This window comes from Archocentrus centrarchus, chromosome 12, assembly GCF_007364275.1.
Source record: "Archocentrus centrarchus isolate MPI-CPG fArcCen1 chromosome 12, fArcCen1, whole genome shotgun sequence".
In the NCBI taxonomy this organism is placed as follows: Eukaryota; Metazoa; Chordata; class Actinopteri; order Cichliformes; family Cichlidae; genus Archocentrus; species Archocentrus centrarchus.
Genome location: NC_044357.1, coordinates 20,067,246 through 20,083,472, shown reverse-complemented (window position 1 = coordinate 20,083,472; position 16,227 = coordinate 20,067,246). Strand labels below are relative to the sequence as shown.

General features: G+C 40.6%; 1 protein-coding gene across 1 annotated transcript in view; it reads right to left on the bottom strand.

Moving 5' to 3' along the window:
- Positions 1 to 15,263, bottom strand: part of vav2 (vav 2 guanine nucleotide exchange factor) — a 188,650-nt gene extending 173,387 nt beyond the window's left edge. The window contains exons 1-2 of the mRNA XM_030742155.1: positions 15,056 to 15,263; positions 13,999 to 14,939 (exon numbers count right to left, since the gene is read on the bottom strand). Coding sequence (XP_030598015.1) covers positions 13,999 to 14,202 — 204 coding nt within the window. The 5' untranslated portion in view covers positions 14,203 to 14,939; positions 15,056 to 15,263. The remainder of the gene's footprint in view (positions 1 to 13,998; positions 14,940 to 15,055) is intronic.
- Positions 15,264 to 16,227: the final 964 nt, after the last annotated feature.

Below are 16,227 nucleotides of genomic sequence, written 5' to 3'. Positions count from 1 at the left end.
AAATCCAATTCTGGATTTCACAGGGAGCCAGTAAATACCACAAGCACCAGCCTGTTGACGCCATATGAACTACAACAATTATTGTCATGATGCATGCTCAATAATCCAGGTAAGGAAGTCCCAGAAAGTTGATCTGTTCATCAAGATGCAGCGTTTCTCCCAGCAAAAAAAATGCTGCATCCAGGTGAACATAATCAACTTTCTGGTACAACAATTATTCTACTCAGTGTCAGAATGTACCTTTTTTTGTAAATATGTATTTTTAAATGTTCGTCTTGGCCGCAATTACAGTAACAGCCACTCATTTACCACCATACTTCCCAAATTCTGTCATTAAAGCAGATATGTTAAATGATTTGCATGAGTTTGGGGAACTATATCCCCTGCATCCAACCACTGTGTCTTGACGTGACAGGTGGGCCGGTCTTTGCCAGCCATACTGCACAAACACGAGCAGGAAAGAGTGGAAACTGAAACAGACACAGCTGGATGAAAAGGCAAATATTAAAGTCTTGTAAAAGCAGAAGTTTGCCTGCTTTATTCCACAGCTCTAATTCTGGCTATAGCACCTGCGCTGCACACTCACATGAGATCAGTGATGTAGAAAACCTCTTTGTCACGTTAAGTCTGGGGAGCTTCTGCTTCAAAACGAGAATATGAGAGCACCATGCAAATGCAGTTATTATAAGTTTATTATTAGATCTGCTAGACATAAAAATTAAGAATTTATCTTTTAAAATAACTGGATGCTAACTGCATAAAAGCACCACATAAGATTTAAAAATTAGTGAGGAAACACACTTTACAAACTGGTGACACCATATTTAAATCTCTGGGAACAGAGCTGGAGGATACCTTAACGGAGCTTTAAAGAGGAAAATAACACCTTTTACTGCACTCGGAGAAAGAAAATTACACACTTTGCACAGCACAAGCACTCAACAACTGAAAACACCCACATATTCTTCCCAGAAATCAGGAAAGTCATGATAAGAATGCAGCACTTGCATAGGGCTTGGTAGGATAACAGTAGGGTGTCCAGACTCCAAGTACGCAATCTGAGCCAGGCATTGTTGGACTCATCCAAGGTGGGGATGGGTGTGTTGTGAACTCTCTGTTCTCCGTCCAGATGTTACTTGTTGTCTGGCTAACTGAGGGGAATTGGGGGGGGGGGATTACACAACTCTCTCTCTCTCTCACTCAACTCTCTAAGCCACCAAGTACTTATGTTAAGCAGGAGTGGGAAGTGGTGCATGTCCTCAGAAAAGGAAAGGCAAAAAATGGATAAAACAGATGAAGAAAGATAAATCAACCGTGTTACTGCCAATAGCATTTCGCAGCCATGCACACTTTTATTTGACTGAGATTTTTTTTTTTTCTTCCAGCAATTTGGGTCTGCACCTAGCAAAAGAAACTCATTCAGTTTTTACTATACTTTCAAACAATTATACTGAGGTTTTGAATATTTTATCCTTTTTTGTTAATGCAATTCAACAACACTGCAAACTCCAGCCTGGAACATGAAAACACTGAACATACAGGGGCATTACCCTTTCTACTATGAATTATTAAAGCATGATGATTCTGTCAGCAGGGTTCGGCAAAACACAGAGGCCCACAATGAAGAGAAACAACACTTACGAGCTATATGTGACAATGCAATCAATTAGAGTGAATTATCCAAACAAACAATAGGAATTTAGTTTTGCTTTAGGAATTAGAAGAAAGACATTGTTAGGATAATATCTCGGTACAGGTTTAGAGGACCAGTTTGACAACTAAGCGTCCACAACAACATCTGTAAATCGTGTTTGTTGTCACTGTCTTGCGTAGTTGAGGCAAATCTTTGTCTGCTAACGCAGGGTAAGTTGGCCAGATGAGCGGTGGACGTCAGTGTGAGGGATATGCTCAATTTCACAAGAGAAAGCCACAAAAGGTTCCTCTCAATCTGATTCTCTCTAACTCCACCTTCTCCGGTTTTTTTTGTCTCCATTTGTCCCAGGAGCTTCCGCCATTAATTCTAAATTGTTTAGCCTTCCATCTTCACACGCTGCTGCTTTCATTATGCTAACAGCAAACCGGTGGCAGCTTTAATGTTTTCCTTCACCTCTTTAGATGAGATTGAGGACACTCACCTGCCTTTCTGCCAACTGGCACTTATGAGAAATTGTTTTTTTAGAAACGCCATCAATCAAGGGAGGACAGGATGACATGTTGGTGCTGCAGAAAACCACAGATATAGTCGATTTTTGTCTGAAAGACGGAAGGAGAACTACTCTTTTGCTCACCAGCTAGATCATATGTCTAAACTGGCGGGAGTGATGATAAATGCAAAAAGAAGTGCGGCTTTCAGAAAGCAAAAAGACATTAAATAAAAACATTAGCTCATCATTTCATACAATGACCAAATGTAACTAAAGCACAGCTCCAGTTTGCTGATTTTGCAGAAGTTTGCATTGTACAAATGCACTGCAAATGTCACTCTGACACAAAACACACAATCTGTGTATTAAAATTAAAAAAAAAAAAAAAAAAAAAAACACACTGTGTGACTGGGGACTAAATATAAATGCAACTACTAACAAACAGCTCTGAGGAATTTGTGTCAATGTTGCAACACCCTACAGTCCGACTGCATTGCGTCTCCTTTGGGCTTTGTTTTTTAGTTCCCCTCCCTAAAGCTTTTCTCACATCTTTCCTGCATTTCCTAAAATGTTCTAAATTCAGCAACATAACTTCCAGAGCAGATTAAAAACTATGGATCAGGTTTCCCTGCCTTTGTTAAACGTGACAATTACAACTTGATTGGTATGCAAGGTAGCAGCTCAGTTCTGATACATTAATGTGAAAGAACAAAAAAAAAAACAGAGTGAAGAATTTCAAGGTCTCTGAAAGGCTGGTTTGAAATGTCAGAATACAAATGAATGTCTGTTAAGACAGACATGGTTTTGTTTTCTCCTTTCCATCGACCAGTGGTTAAAGAGACCGGCCTTCAACTGCACAACCTGTTTCAGTCCCCTTCTGACAAGACCCCGCTCTGCCTGTCCTTGAGCATAACACTGCCGGCGTTCTCTTGCTGCATGATATTATTAGATTTGTCTCGTTAAGCTTGTAATCACCTTTCTGACTAATTTCATATGTGGGAAACTGGACTACATCCAATAACAAAATTTAATCCGCAATCATAGACTGCAGTTCATTGGCGATGCCTTCATTAGAGCTAAACAGACCAGTCGATTAGCAGGACAAAAAGCAAATCCTGAATATTATAGTTATTCCTTATTTTAATCATAAAAACTGCAAATATGTAGTGGGTCCAGCTTCACAAATACTTCACTATTAGGTAAAGAAGGAAGGGAGTGCAGTTTAATACTTTGCTGATCATGCTCATAAATACTAATGCTAAACTCATACATAAGAAACAAAGCACTTACTTAAAAATATATAAATCAATCCACTGATCAATCATGCACAGCCCTAACAGAAATACTGTACGTTCACTTGATCCTGATAGATAAAAATAAAATGGCATGTTTGAAACACTATAATTGGAAAGTTTAAATTACAAGTCACGAAGCCGTGCTCAAGGAACTGATCGCTTCCACCCTCTAAAGCCCACAACACACTGTTCCACTTTGTTTGCATGATTAACAAGAGACTCAGCCGTGGAGAAGATCAATAAGTTTTATGGGACTGAGTCTAACATTGTAACCCTACCTTTCTGCCCTTCCTGTTCCAGAGCTAATTATGTGATATGATCAATACATATCACTAATGGGATATTGGCGTTTCTTGTGGCAATTTCTGTGGCAAAGGGCTTTAAAAAATAAAAAAAAAAAGATCCATAGCCAGTGCAACATTTAAACACCTCTCCTCTGTTTAGCTGCCACCTGATGACGGTGTGGGGTAGTAATGAGGTGTGTGTGCAAATCAGGACGTGGAAAGCAGTGCATGTCCTCAGAAAAAAAGGACCAAAAAAAAAGCAGGTTTACCATCACAATAATATTCCTGGCAATATGTAGCAGGTTTAGTCTCATTAAAAACACTGGGTGACAATATGAAAGAGATGTTTATGTTTTATATTTGTTATATGTCCCATATTAAAGCATAATGAGAGATTTAAACATCATATATTATGTTTTTTACCCCCCTTATTTTGCATATGGTAAGACAGATGCCAGCAGATTAACAACTAAAGAGTCGATTTAAGAAAAAAAAAAAAATGTGAAAGATCTTCAGTGTCTGGGTTTGACAAGAAGAACTGCAGGGGAGAAATTCAGAAATTCAGCCATCTGGCTCGCCACTACAGAGGCAGAACTGTGGCCTCCTCTTTTTCATTTCTCTGTGGATGGAGCGATGGCGCCCAGCAGAGCATGGCTGGCTCCGAAAAGATTCAGGCGCCATTCCACTGCATGCCCGTGTTAATCACCCCCAACAACCACTATGCAGATGGAGCCTCTTTGGAAATCAGACGGTCACCATAAGGCTGCATGATCTCTTTGTCCATCTCTAGTGGAATGGCAAAACTGGCACTGTGTTGTCTGGGAGGATCTGGCTCCTCAAAGTGAAATGTGTCCCCAGACATTAGCTAGGTGAGATAATTAGAGAGGATGCCAAGAGGATAATTCTCATCACCATAGGATGTATTTGCAGATAGAAGGACTTAGGGTCATTTTACTCTGAGTTAGAAAAATGCTCTCAACTCTTGAGACTGAAATGCTCTTGACAAGAATTGCTGTAATCTGCCTCTACATGACATCACTTGAATTCTCCCACTCAGTCTGAAAGATTAGGTCAACTCGGAGTTCCCCACATAAACAGCGCACTCACATTTCAGACTAAAAGCATTCCCTAAGGAATCCAGAAGAAAGACGAAAGAGCCACATCATTGTTCCACAGGCTTTAGGTGGAGCAGAGTTTTTCACTGCACATGATTAAAAAAAAAAAAAAAAGCATAGCTCTGATATTCACTACACTGGCTGACTCACGTTCAAGCAACTACACAATCCCAAATGAAAGAGGTGAATCACAGTCACGCAGTGTTGTGCTCTGGAAGTTTATTAATTTGCATCATGAAGCATTTGCTTCAGCTATTACAGGAAGCTAACAAGGTTAGTTTAAACCATTCTACTCTTTACCATTACTTTCCACATAGAGCACAAATGAGCTACCCAAAAGGCAAGGAAACCACTTTCAAGTAATCAAGCAAAAGATTTATTACAATCCATATCATATGATATGATAAAGCACTGAAATCTGACTTGTAAAAGCAGGTCTCTGCATTACTGAATTACTCTGGTTCTGTAGAATGATAGTCCTTTATAGCCCTATGCTGAGGCATATTAAACAACAATGAGATGATGATATAGAATTGATATAAAAGTCCTCCCATTTTCCATCTAACCACAACACTTCATTTTCCTGTTTCCTGAGATTAACACATGATCACATCCCTACAACACACCTACTCTGGTGATTTTAAGACTCTGAAATCAAATACGCAACCCTGATGTTTCTGCAGCAGCCTTTCCACTTGAATTGTCTCACACACATGGCCCGCATTCAAAAGAGCCGAGTGCTCACAGTTTGCATTTGGATGCAGACCATCTGGGCCTTTACACTTCGAGGGAAGAGGTGATGCTGTGCACCAGTGAAGGACTAAAACTGAAGTCTACAGAACAAAAATCTCAATTTAAATTAAAAACTATAATTACATGGTATTTACCGACTCCTGCTTCGAATTCCCCCTCCGTAAAGTGCCTCCTCATCGTGGTGGGGTGGTTTGAGTGTTCTGGTGATCCCAGGAGCTATGCTGTGGAGGACAATTTGCCCCAGTAGGATCTCCCTAGGCACACTGGTTCTGCGTGAGCAGCCAGATGTAGAGCGATTCAGAAAACCCCCTATGATGACCAAAAGACCAAGTGACCAGTGTATCCTGCCCAGGACAGGGTTTCAGTGTTCCTAACCTGAAGCCAGTCCTGGGGTCTGCCCACCACCCACAGGAGGAGCCGTAAGGGTCTGGTGCCTTATAGACTGGAACCAGTTTCCTGGCTGGAATCTGTTCAAATCTGGAGTTGCCCCACGTAAAAGGCGGCAGGCAGGGGTGGGAATACTTGTATCGGCCCGCCAGAGTGCTGCCTGATGTGGAGGACTTTTAAGTATCTTGGGGTCTTGTTCATGAGCGAGAGGAGAGTGGAGCACAAGAGCGACAAATGGATTGATGCAGCGACCACAGCGATATTTCTAATAGTAATAATAATGTTTGTTTATGATTACTCACTACTTAACTGTAGATTTAAATTTTTCAATGTCAGCTTATTCTATACAGGGACTTTTAAGTGTTTGTATTGTGCTATAATTGGCTTCATTACCACGTTTTGTTGTAGCTGTGATTTCAGTTAAACACAGTACTGCGTGCAGAACGTCAGACATAAAGGAGCTTGTTAAAATTCCAAATTCACTTCCAGTTTCTTTATCTAACTGCATAAGCAGCAGGCCCACACACTTACAATGGTATACATGTGACCATTCATTTGCACCTAATGAATATTGACCTCAACTACTCTGGGATTTATTCCGCTGCTGAATTATGCAAGTGCTTAACCGTTTTCCTGTTTATGGCTCTCCTATGCTGCTATGCATTATTCCTCTCTCAACACTGCAAAGTGTATGCTTTCACTGCCTCATATTAATTTATTTATGAGAGCTGTGAGACGTTATCCTGCTAATGACTATGGAGAAAAACTGACACCTTACGTGTCGCTGCGTTTGGACACAAAAGCCTTCTTTTTGTAAAGATTTTTCTCATTTGTATTACTGTTCTTTTAACTTTTAGCTAAGTTTCAAAACAATAACACCAAAAAATCCATCTCAAGAAAAACTTAATTGCAATATGCTAAAATAATCATAATAATTAAAAACAAACAACAACAACAAAAAAAAAAACAGCTGGGAACTTAGTGCCTCTCAACATGGTGTGCAGTGTGTCCTTAAAAAAAATTTTGAGGAAACTGTACAAAAAAAAAAAAAAAAAAACCTCACTTCACTCCGTTCATTTGCTGAGTGTCATACATTCTCTGAGTCAGCCCTCTAAGCATTCCTTTGAGCCATTAGTAATATTCAATTGTTTTGTTGTACAGCTGACACATGGATTAACTCTGAGGCAATACATCTTCTCTAGCTCAGAAGAATTTATCCTAACTTGAAAAGGAGCAGCTGGGCCACAGCAAAAATCTAAAATGCTCTCTGTTGGTTTTTAAATTTGTTGCTTCTGTTTCCAAGGGCATGCCTGCTTTACAGAACAGCAGCTCCAGGAAACGCTCGACTATGCAAATTTCCTTTGCGGAGAACGAGGGATAATCCCCAGCATGCGCAGATGTATTTTTTTAAATGTATTTTCATATTTTTAAGTGACACTCCTTCAGTTTAAATGTAAGTGTTGGTAAAGCACAGCTGGCGCAACATGACTAAAAGAACATGGTCCTGACCACACAAGCTAAAGTACATTATATATATATATATATATATATATATATATATATATATATATATATATATATATATATATATATATATATATATATATATATATTATATATATATATATATATATGATACCACGTATATACTTGCAAAAAAATTAATAAATAAAGGTCTGATAACTGATTCCATTCTGAATCTGATTTCAGGTTGGTAAAATGCCCACATCTGTTAAGCCTCTCACACAAGGAATCCCTTATCAAATCTTTCATTCACATTATCTCTCTGACACTACAGGCACTGGCAAGGACGGGGGTGCGGGGCGGGGGGGGTGACTTGCAGACAACATTGTTTTGCACAAGCACAGACAGCTGGCTTAAATGTTTTGACATTAACGACATATTTGTGGGAGCGATATTTGTGATAACTTGAGGAGGATGACTGCTCAGCCAGCGATGCTATTCTGTGACCCGTAGGTAATCTGTTCACATAATTAAAAATAAGAATGACTCATCTTTGACTGAATATTATCAAACCTGATATCTGTAAATCAGACTGCACTGAATGCCTTTAATATGGAATAGTTGCTGTAGGTATCGCACTGGTCCAGATCTGTTCATGAGTCACTGTGACAGACACTTTGCTTGCCAGTGACAGGTTGAGACAAAGCAACTTCTATTTATAGGTCAGTGCAGCAAATGTCAGTGCTCAAGCCACACAAATATTCAAACTTTGAGCTTGTTTTTTTTTGTGACCTTTGGAGCAGGTTCACCTTACATAAAGGTTAGAATACACCGGCCTAGACCATTCTCTCCTTGTCAATCCTATTAGTTTCCAGCCCCACCGTCTCAGCTGTTCAACCCAAGACGTACCCCTAATGACTTCCATTAGCAGTATTACCTGCATCCGGCGAGCGCTGGGGTCACGGGATCAACGGTAGACCTAACACTGAGATTAAATTACTCCTAAGGGAGAAAAGGGTAGGTGGGTAGGTGTCTACAGTGGCTACTACCCCCCTACCCACTCTGGCCATAAACAGAGATTTCAGAATAGAAAGTGCACTGACATTTAACATGCTGTTTGGTTCACACACTCCCACTGATCTCATTTCTAATTGCACAGACCTAAGACAGGGCAATCAATGTTATAAGGCTGACCTACAGTGAACAATGAGTTGTATACTCTGATCACATGACCGATGAAGACAAGATGGAGCGAGATCTGATTAAAGATTTCAAGGCAGCTGTCCAGGTTTTGCAATGTCATTAAGAAGGAGCACAAAAAAATTGATATATGAATGATAACACTTTAGTATTGTATTAAAAACCAAACACAGATGAAGAAGAAAAAATATATATACACTCCATTAGCAAATACTTCAGATAATATTAAATCATTTGTAAGGCAATGTGAGATTGCACCAAAATGATGACATCCCTACTCTGATCAACTGCAGCCTCTTTTATAGCCTTTTACCATTTTTCCTGCCTCATTAAACAGATGTAAAGTGGAAGAATGCAGCCGATTTTAGCAAACATTATTTGGTAAACCCACTGTAGTCTACCAGATTGTGCCACATGTGTAAATCTAACCACTCGGGATCTTACAAATACACATCAGCAACAAACATCAGCTTACATATTTTGGGTCTCATCACAGACAGATCTGTATGAACTTTGCCTGTGCTCTCCCGGTTTTTGCCTATTTTTGCCAGGAAAACCCAGAAGAGTGATCCTTAATCTAAAGAGTGTCACTTCCTGGTTTAAAAAAAAAAAAAAAAAAAATTTCCAAAGAGCTCATGTAGACCAGATAGGACCTACAAGGTGAATGGATATGATTTACATATGTCAAGTGATGAGAAAAACAATTTCAGATAAATGTCAGCTCTGCTCTGGCTCTAATAACATGTTTTCCACAACCAGGTGTTACTGCTGTGGAAGTGTATCAGTTAGCCATTTCTAATCCTAGCATCCAAAAAATAAATTAAAAATAAATAATTTTTCTATTGTATTGTTGTGTATCTTCCCTGCCAACATGGTGACACTTTCTTGGTGTCTTCTGAAAAACAGACAACATTTCAACAGGTTTGAGAATTGCATTACAGAGCAGAATTTTCCACCTGCTATTGCCACAAGTGTTAATGGTTTCAACTTTAGGAGGTGCAGTTTTTTTTTTTAAGAAAATAGTATGATTTTTAGAAGCAGCTAAAATGACAGCAATAGCAAACGACACCTAACACCAATGTCATGGTAATCTACATTTGCAGGTAAAGCAGAATTTCAAAAAAAGAAACCAATTTAAATGAGATCCGGTTGCTTTCCATCAGCAGCCAATATTTCTGGTGGGAGCTGGACAAAGAGGGAGAACCTCAATTACTGTGAGTGGAAGCAGCAGGCTCTGTGTGGGATCTGGAGCCCTGTGGAGTACTGAGAAACTTGAGGGGGAGCGCTGCAGTATCAGCCAATACTGATTGAGTCTCAACACAGGTACTGTAACATACTAACAAACAAAACAGGCAAGTGCACCACACAGAAACAAAAGCACAGCAACACACACACACATATATATATTTATACATAAATATATATATATCCACCTGACTCATCCCACAGGCATTCACAAGTAACAAAAAAAAAAACAAAAGCAAAAGAGAATAAGAAATAGAAAAAAAAACTGCAGAACACTCAAAAGGCTTCAGAGAGCAAAGCTTAGTTTTGTCTTTCAGACACAGCCCGAGGCGCTGGATTCTGAATAAGTACACTTTGAGCTCTGAAGCGTCTGCAAACACCAGTGCTCATTAACCACCCATTTACAACCTTGAGGTAAAGACAAACAAACGCTGAAAAATACAATTAGGAACTGTATTTCATATAAATGAAGGTCAGTTTCACAGCTTCTTTGCAAGAACTGCTGTACCTCCTCTCCTGTCCACAATGGGGGGTGCAATGTTAAATCTCTCCTAGCTCATGCTCTCTTTTGGCAAGCACCTGTCCAACCTGCAAATCTGATAACAGAAATGTTAATGAGGTCAGTGCCGACTTTTAAGCAGACACACTGGAAATCAAACTGGACAGTTTTGTTCATTACTAATCCCAAAAGAACTGCGATATTCAATTTTCAGTTGTATAAAAACAGCGGAAAATATTGGAAGCTTCATGGTTTGTAGCCCAAGTAGTATCAACCAATCCAATTTCAGCAGGCTCAGAGGCTCTGGGTCAAGAGCAAAAGGCTATCATCTGACATCTGGTACTGTGCAAAAGTCTTGAACCACCCCTCATTTTTCATGTTTTTGTTCCAAGTGGTCTTGAGCAATAATTCTCCAGGCTTTCTGAAGGTCTTTCAAAGTTTTCATTTGGACATTGTTTGCTCTTTCACTCATTTTCAGTCCAGTCCTTGTACCTGACGATTTTCAGAGGAATGTTTCTTTGTTTGTTAAGGCACTGACCTATGACTCACTCAAGCTTAAAAAAGGCACCTAACCACTGTCTCTACATATAACAAAGGACTTATCTCTAGGCACTTTACTAGCAGCAAAAACACTAGTTGCAAAAACACAGAATTTGCTCCCATTTCCTTAGTTGAATTTAAGAAAAAATGCCAAAGCTAACACAGTTCAGTCCTCCACTCCACTGAGCAAACTGAACATGTGGAGGATAAAAGAAGAAGTGGCAGGCCTATCTGAAATCATATCCAGCAAAAAGCTGAGAGTTGCATCTGGACCTTCAATTGACCCATCTACTGTTCACCAAAGCTTCATCAGATATGGTTACAGTGGAAGGGTGGCTGTCAAGAAGCCATTCTTATGGAAGGGAAGTAGGGAGAAAAGGCTGAGGTATGCCAAATTACTCAAGAATCTCACTGAAAATCAGTGGCAACGGGTCTCTGTTTTTGCCTTATATACATGTTCCATGGACGTTTGCATGTTTCCAAAAATAAAAAATAAAATACTGCAACTATTACCCATTTTACTAGCAAAATACGTAAGGAATGAGGGGTGGCTCAAGACTTTTGCATAGAATCATACAAGTGTGTCAAATGAAACACACACTCAGGAAACTTCAAAATATTCATCCTCAAACCATTAAAGCATCAAGTCATAATATACACAGCAGAAAAACACGCCGCGTGGAATTTCAATCGAAATTTCATTAACTGTTAACGTGCCACGTTTTAACAAAACATTACGACTATCGCGTTTCTACCACAACTTCTCCTTGAGCTCTGAAAGCACTAAGAACACAAACTGGAATCAATGCCAGACTTGAAAGCATTATTGTGATTAGTCCCTGTTAACAGCAGAAGTAGTGGGTGAATAGAAAAAGGAGAAACACATACTTTGTGTCCTAATCTTCTTCTACCACCACAAGCCTCCATCATGATGCAGGTCTGCTCTACACCTGCTTGCTTGTATTGGATATATTCTAACTAAATGTTAAAAATTAGGTATATTCCAGAGCTGCAACTCAATTTTAGAACCAATCAATGCATAAGTTTATCCACTGAACATGAGAAATTTTGTCCTGAGCAAACAGTGTAATTGCTCTGCTTCATCTCCTCTTCATTTGGTCACACCACTGATTGTGTGTTCTTGGTTTTAAACCAAATGAGCTTTGACCTTTTCCTTATCATAAATCACATACTACTGTTCTGCTGCCAGGATTTTGTTTAACCCAATTTGTCACCGAGGACACCCCTTCCACTCTCACTGCAGATTCACTCAGTGGTACGGGGAGCACGGGATTAGTGGGCGGATCAAAGCGTGCCATCCAAGCCTCGCTCTCTCTCGCCCTTGTAATCATTGAGCTCATTCTGGAGGTGATAAGTTGAGGCCACTGTTGGTTACCAGGCAAAGAGAGAGGGATAGAGAGTAATGCCACTAACAATTACTTTCACTGATTAATATGTCCTTTCTTCTATTAAGTGTTTAGTGCCAGAAATGGAAGAAAACAGTTTAAAATGTCAAACACAAGGCCCAGAGTCTCACATGACATTCTTGTTTTGTTCAATAAAGTAGCACATGGTCACCTTTGAAAATTGGAATTTAAAAAAAATATATTTTCTCAATTAATCAAAGGAAAGAAAGTAATGTTTACTACAAAACTGCACCCAACACAGAGCAAAAAAAAAAAAAAAAAAAGCAGACAGACAGACAGACAGTAGATCGACACTCACATTCACACATTATTATGACAGAAAGAGGTCACAGAAGGTGTGCCAAGCATATCAGACAGATTTGCTGTCAGTGAGCAATCACTTCCTTATCACAGCTATTAAAGCCTGCAGGTATGACAATAAGAAGTGAAATCTATCACCGTGCCAACACCAAGACTTGTTCACCGGGCTGCAGTGGAGGCTATGTGGTCTTTCAGTGCAGACATCAGGGTGAATAAAAGTCAATAGACATGTTTGCCACAGAGCGCTTCTGCTCCACCGCTGTGGTCGTGTAAACTTCCTGTGGCACCCGACACTTCCTCTTATTGGCTTTGGAAGCACGAATGAGCTGAAGTGCAGCGGGAGCTTCACAGAAACAGGAGGCGTGTTTTAGCTACAGTTCAAACCTCTAATCTCATTGAGTTTAATTATATACACACTCTTCGAATCTCGTACAGTTTGTCGTTTCCCTTCGATTTGATACAGGTAACATTTAAAAGCAGAGTTCAGCTTCCTTTTTAAACCTCTACAACCAGATGAATGGTGTATACTAAATTATGAACACTAGGCGAGCATCGCCCTAGCATTCCATATCTTTAACTTTATTTAGAGTCCTCTACTTTCTTTTCCTTAAGCAGCTTATTATCTTTGCTCACTTCCATACAGACTTAGACTGTCTACATAACACCCAATTAGCACCCCTGAAGGTGAATGTGAAGATGCTCTAGCTGTCAATTCTGCGATAATTTCATTGTCATTTTCCTGATGGATGGGAGACAAAAAAAAATAAAAAATTCTGATCTGTGTCGACAAATAAATGAAATAAATTCACATTTACTTAAGTGCTGCTGGAGCCAACAGCTCAGCATCAAGCCTGAGGCCTATACCACCACCACACAGATGTGACACTTTCAGAATAAGGTGTTGGTGGGCATAATTGCGTTCTCTACCCCACCTGTGAAAAACGAAAGGAAGCTTGCGTGTTTTAACACACACAGGCGCCCACAGCATGTGTTTAACTGTTGTATTATCACAGATATACTGATAGAATTTTTTTTTTTTTTTTTACTGTGCCAAGGAATGGGCTTGTTGTGACAGGAAGGTTTTTGGGTAAATTCTCCGGATCAGCTGGGAAATCCAGGAAGACAGATGTGAGACACACACACACACACACACACACACACACACACACAAAAGCTTTTTTAAACAATCAAAGCAGATCATGGAACATCTCAGTGGGCAGTGGCTGCCCTGGGAATCCTAGGGTGTGGATGTGTAGCAGCGCAGTGCACATAAAAGTTTGCCCGGGGGGGGCGTAAATCAAATCCATCATTTGGTGGTTTGAAATGTTCACGGAGGCCGACTCACCTGTGACATCTGGGGTCTGAAATTGATCTCCTTGAGGTCCACTGATCCAGGGGAGAGGTTGTGCAACATCTGGCACAACAGTACCCCATCTCGCAGAGCCTGTGCCAAGTCGAAGACGGCCGACGAGGGCCACACAACCCGGTGGTTCGGGGGCAGGACCTTGCAGTCTATCAACCACCGTCCGCATTGTCTCCACTCCTCCATATCTGCTCCGAAGACTCTCCTCGCAAAATAACCTAGTTCTCGAACTGGCTCAGTGCGAGCGTTGTTTCACGGCGCACAAGCAGGCACTACGGTTGATTTCCCACCGGCTCTGGGTATCTTAATCATCCACTATATCAGCTCGCAAATAAGGCAATTTCACAACTTTCTATTATTCGCAGTAGGTCAGCGCACTATATCCTCACGTCCAGGCGCATGTCAGCTCCCCTGTCTCCTCAACATGAAGGTTGGGAAACGGCAAAAAATAACAACAGGGATCCACTTCGGCACACAGCGACGATGTAAGCAGAAAACAGAGACGTGCTACGTGAATTTTCTCCTCTTCATTCTTAAAAAGTTTCTTTCTCTCCACATGCAATCCAAAGGGCGTGAAAGGTTTACAACGCAGATTAACGAACCAGCTGGATGGAGCTGTTTCTCATGTACCGACTTCACTAGTGTTTCACATTTCAGTGAACCAAATACAACGAGCTGCTGTGCAATGTGGGAATAGCGGCTTTTCAAGTCTCTGTAGACGAATAAAAGCACAGAGTCACCAACCTCATTTGCATTTAGCGTTTCCTCATTACTCTAAGCGTCAAAAACAAGGACTTCCACTCAATCCCAAAAGCGAAAGATAAAGAAGCGGAGATAACAAACCAGGCTCTCTACAGCGCTTGGTTCAGTCTCCTTTCACAACAGTCTAAACGTCGCTCTCCAGCAGCGGAAACATGTCCAGTCTGGAAAAAAAAAAAAGGAGGAATCTGTGTTTACATGTATCCAGAAAATGCAACTTTACGCACGCCCAAAAACAGCGTTACCAGTGTGTCCAGCTTGGCTTTTCTCTGATTTTTACCTCCCTTCCGCTCACGTCCTTGCTCTCACGTCTCCCTCTCCGTGTTTCCCTCTCGGACAAGAGATGTTTAGAGATCCCAACTCCCGATCCGAGCTGCTCAGACATGAAGGGAGTCCAGGCTTCAGGCTCGGTACTGACCCCGGAGTTTGAACTTGGCCGTAAGTGCTGGTTAAGTCACACAAAGTTAAAACGCGGTTGGTTTGTTTAAGCAGCTCCACACTCAAAGGAATTTGAGTTTAGGGAGTAATTTATTTTTTTTTAACTGAGCGTTTGGATGCGCCCTCTGATGGGTGAAGCGCACACTGCACGGATCACTGACATAAAGGGGTTAAAAAAAAAATCACAGACATATTTTCTTATGTTTGCTGTGCCATCTCCATGCAGATGCCTCCCTGTGATTCTGAATGCTCTTGGACTTCTTTACTCCAGTCCAGGGATTTCAGCTGGCACGAAGTGGCATCTCTTTACAGTTTACAGCTGGCAGTTGTACTTCAAAGAGGCCCACAGCAAAAATAACAGGGTGGGAGAAAGTCCAGAGGTTTGGCATCCTTTATTTCTGATCACTGTTTTTTATTTTTGATCCCTCACAAAAGCAGGCATGAAAAGCAACTTGACTAAACTAATATTAAAATCACTAAGTTAATTCTAATCCAAGTGCAGCAGCTTTATTGTGGATTCTTACAGGCTGAACACATTTGTTCTCCATGACAGTAATTTAGTTAGTACACACACAGAGGCGGGCCAGTTCCAAAATCTTAGAACAAAACCTGTCAGCTCCTTTGTGCATCTCAAAAGACTTATAAATATTTCTGTAATTAAAACTGTTACAGTTGCAGTAAAAGTAACATGAAAATAAACAATGAGTAAAGTTAATATCCATCCATCCAGTCATCCATCCATCTTCTGCTGCTTCTCTGGGTCCCGGTCATGGGAGCAGGAGTTTAAGCAAAGAACCCCAGACCACCCTCTCTCTGACCCCTTTCTCCAGGGCATCTGGTGGAAGGAGATTCTGGCATCCTACTGAGATGCCTGTACCACCTCAACTGTCTCATTTATTGTCAGAGGCAATTTATTTGCCCCTTGTAGGGTCTTCTAGTGATGTGGCCAGTGATCCAGAAAACTCTTATGAGGAGAAGAAAACTAAGAAACATGGCTACCCTGCCTGGCATAGA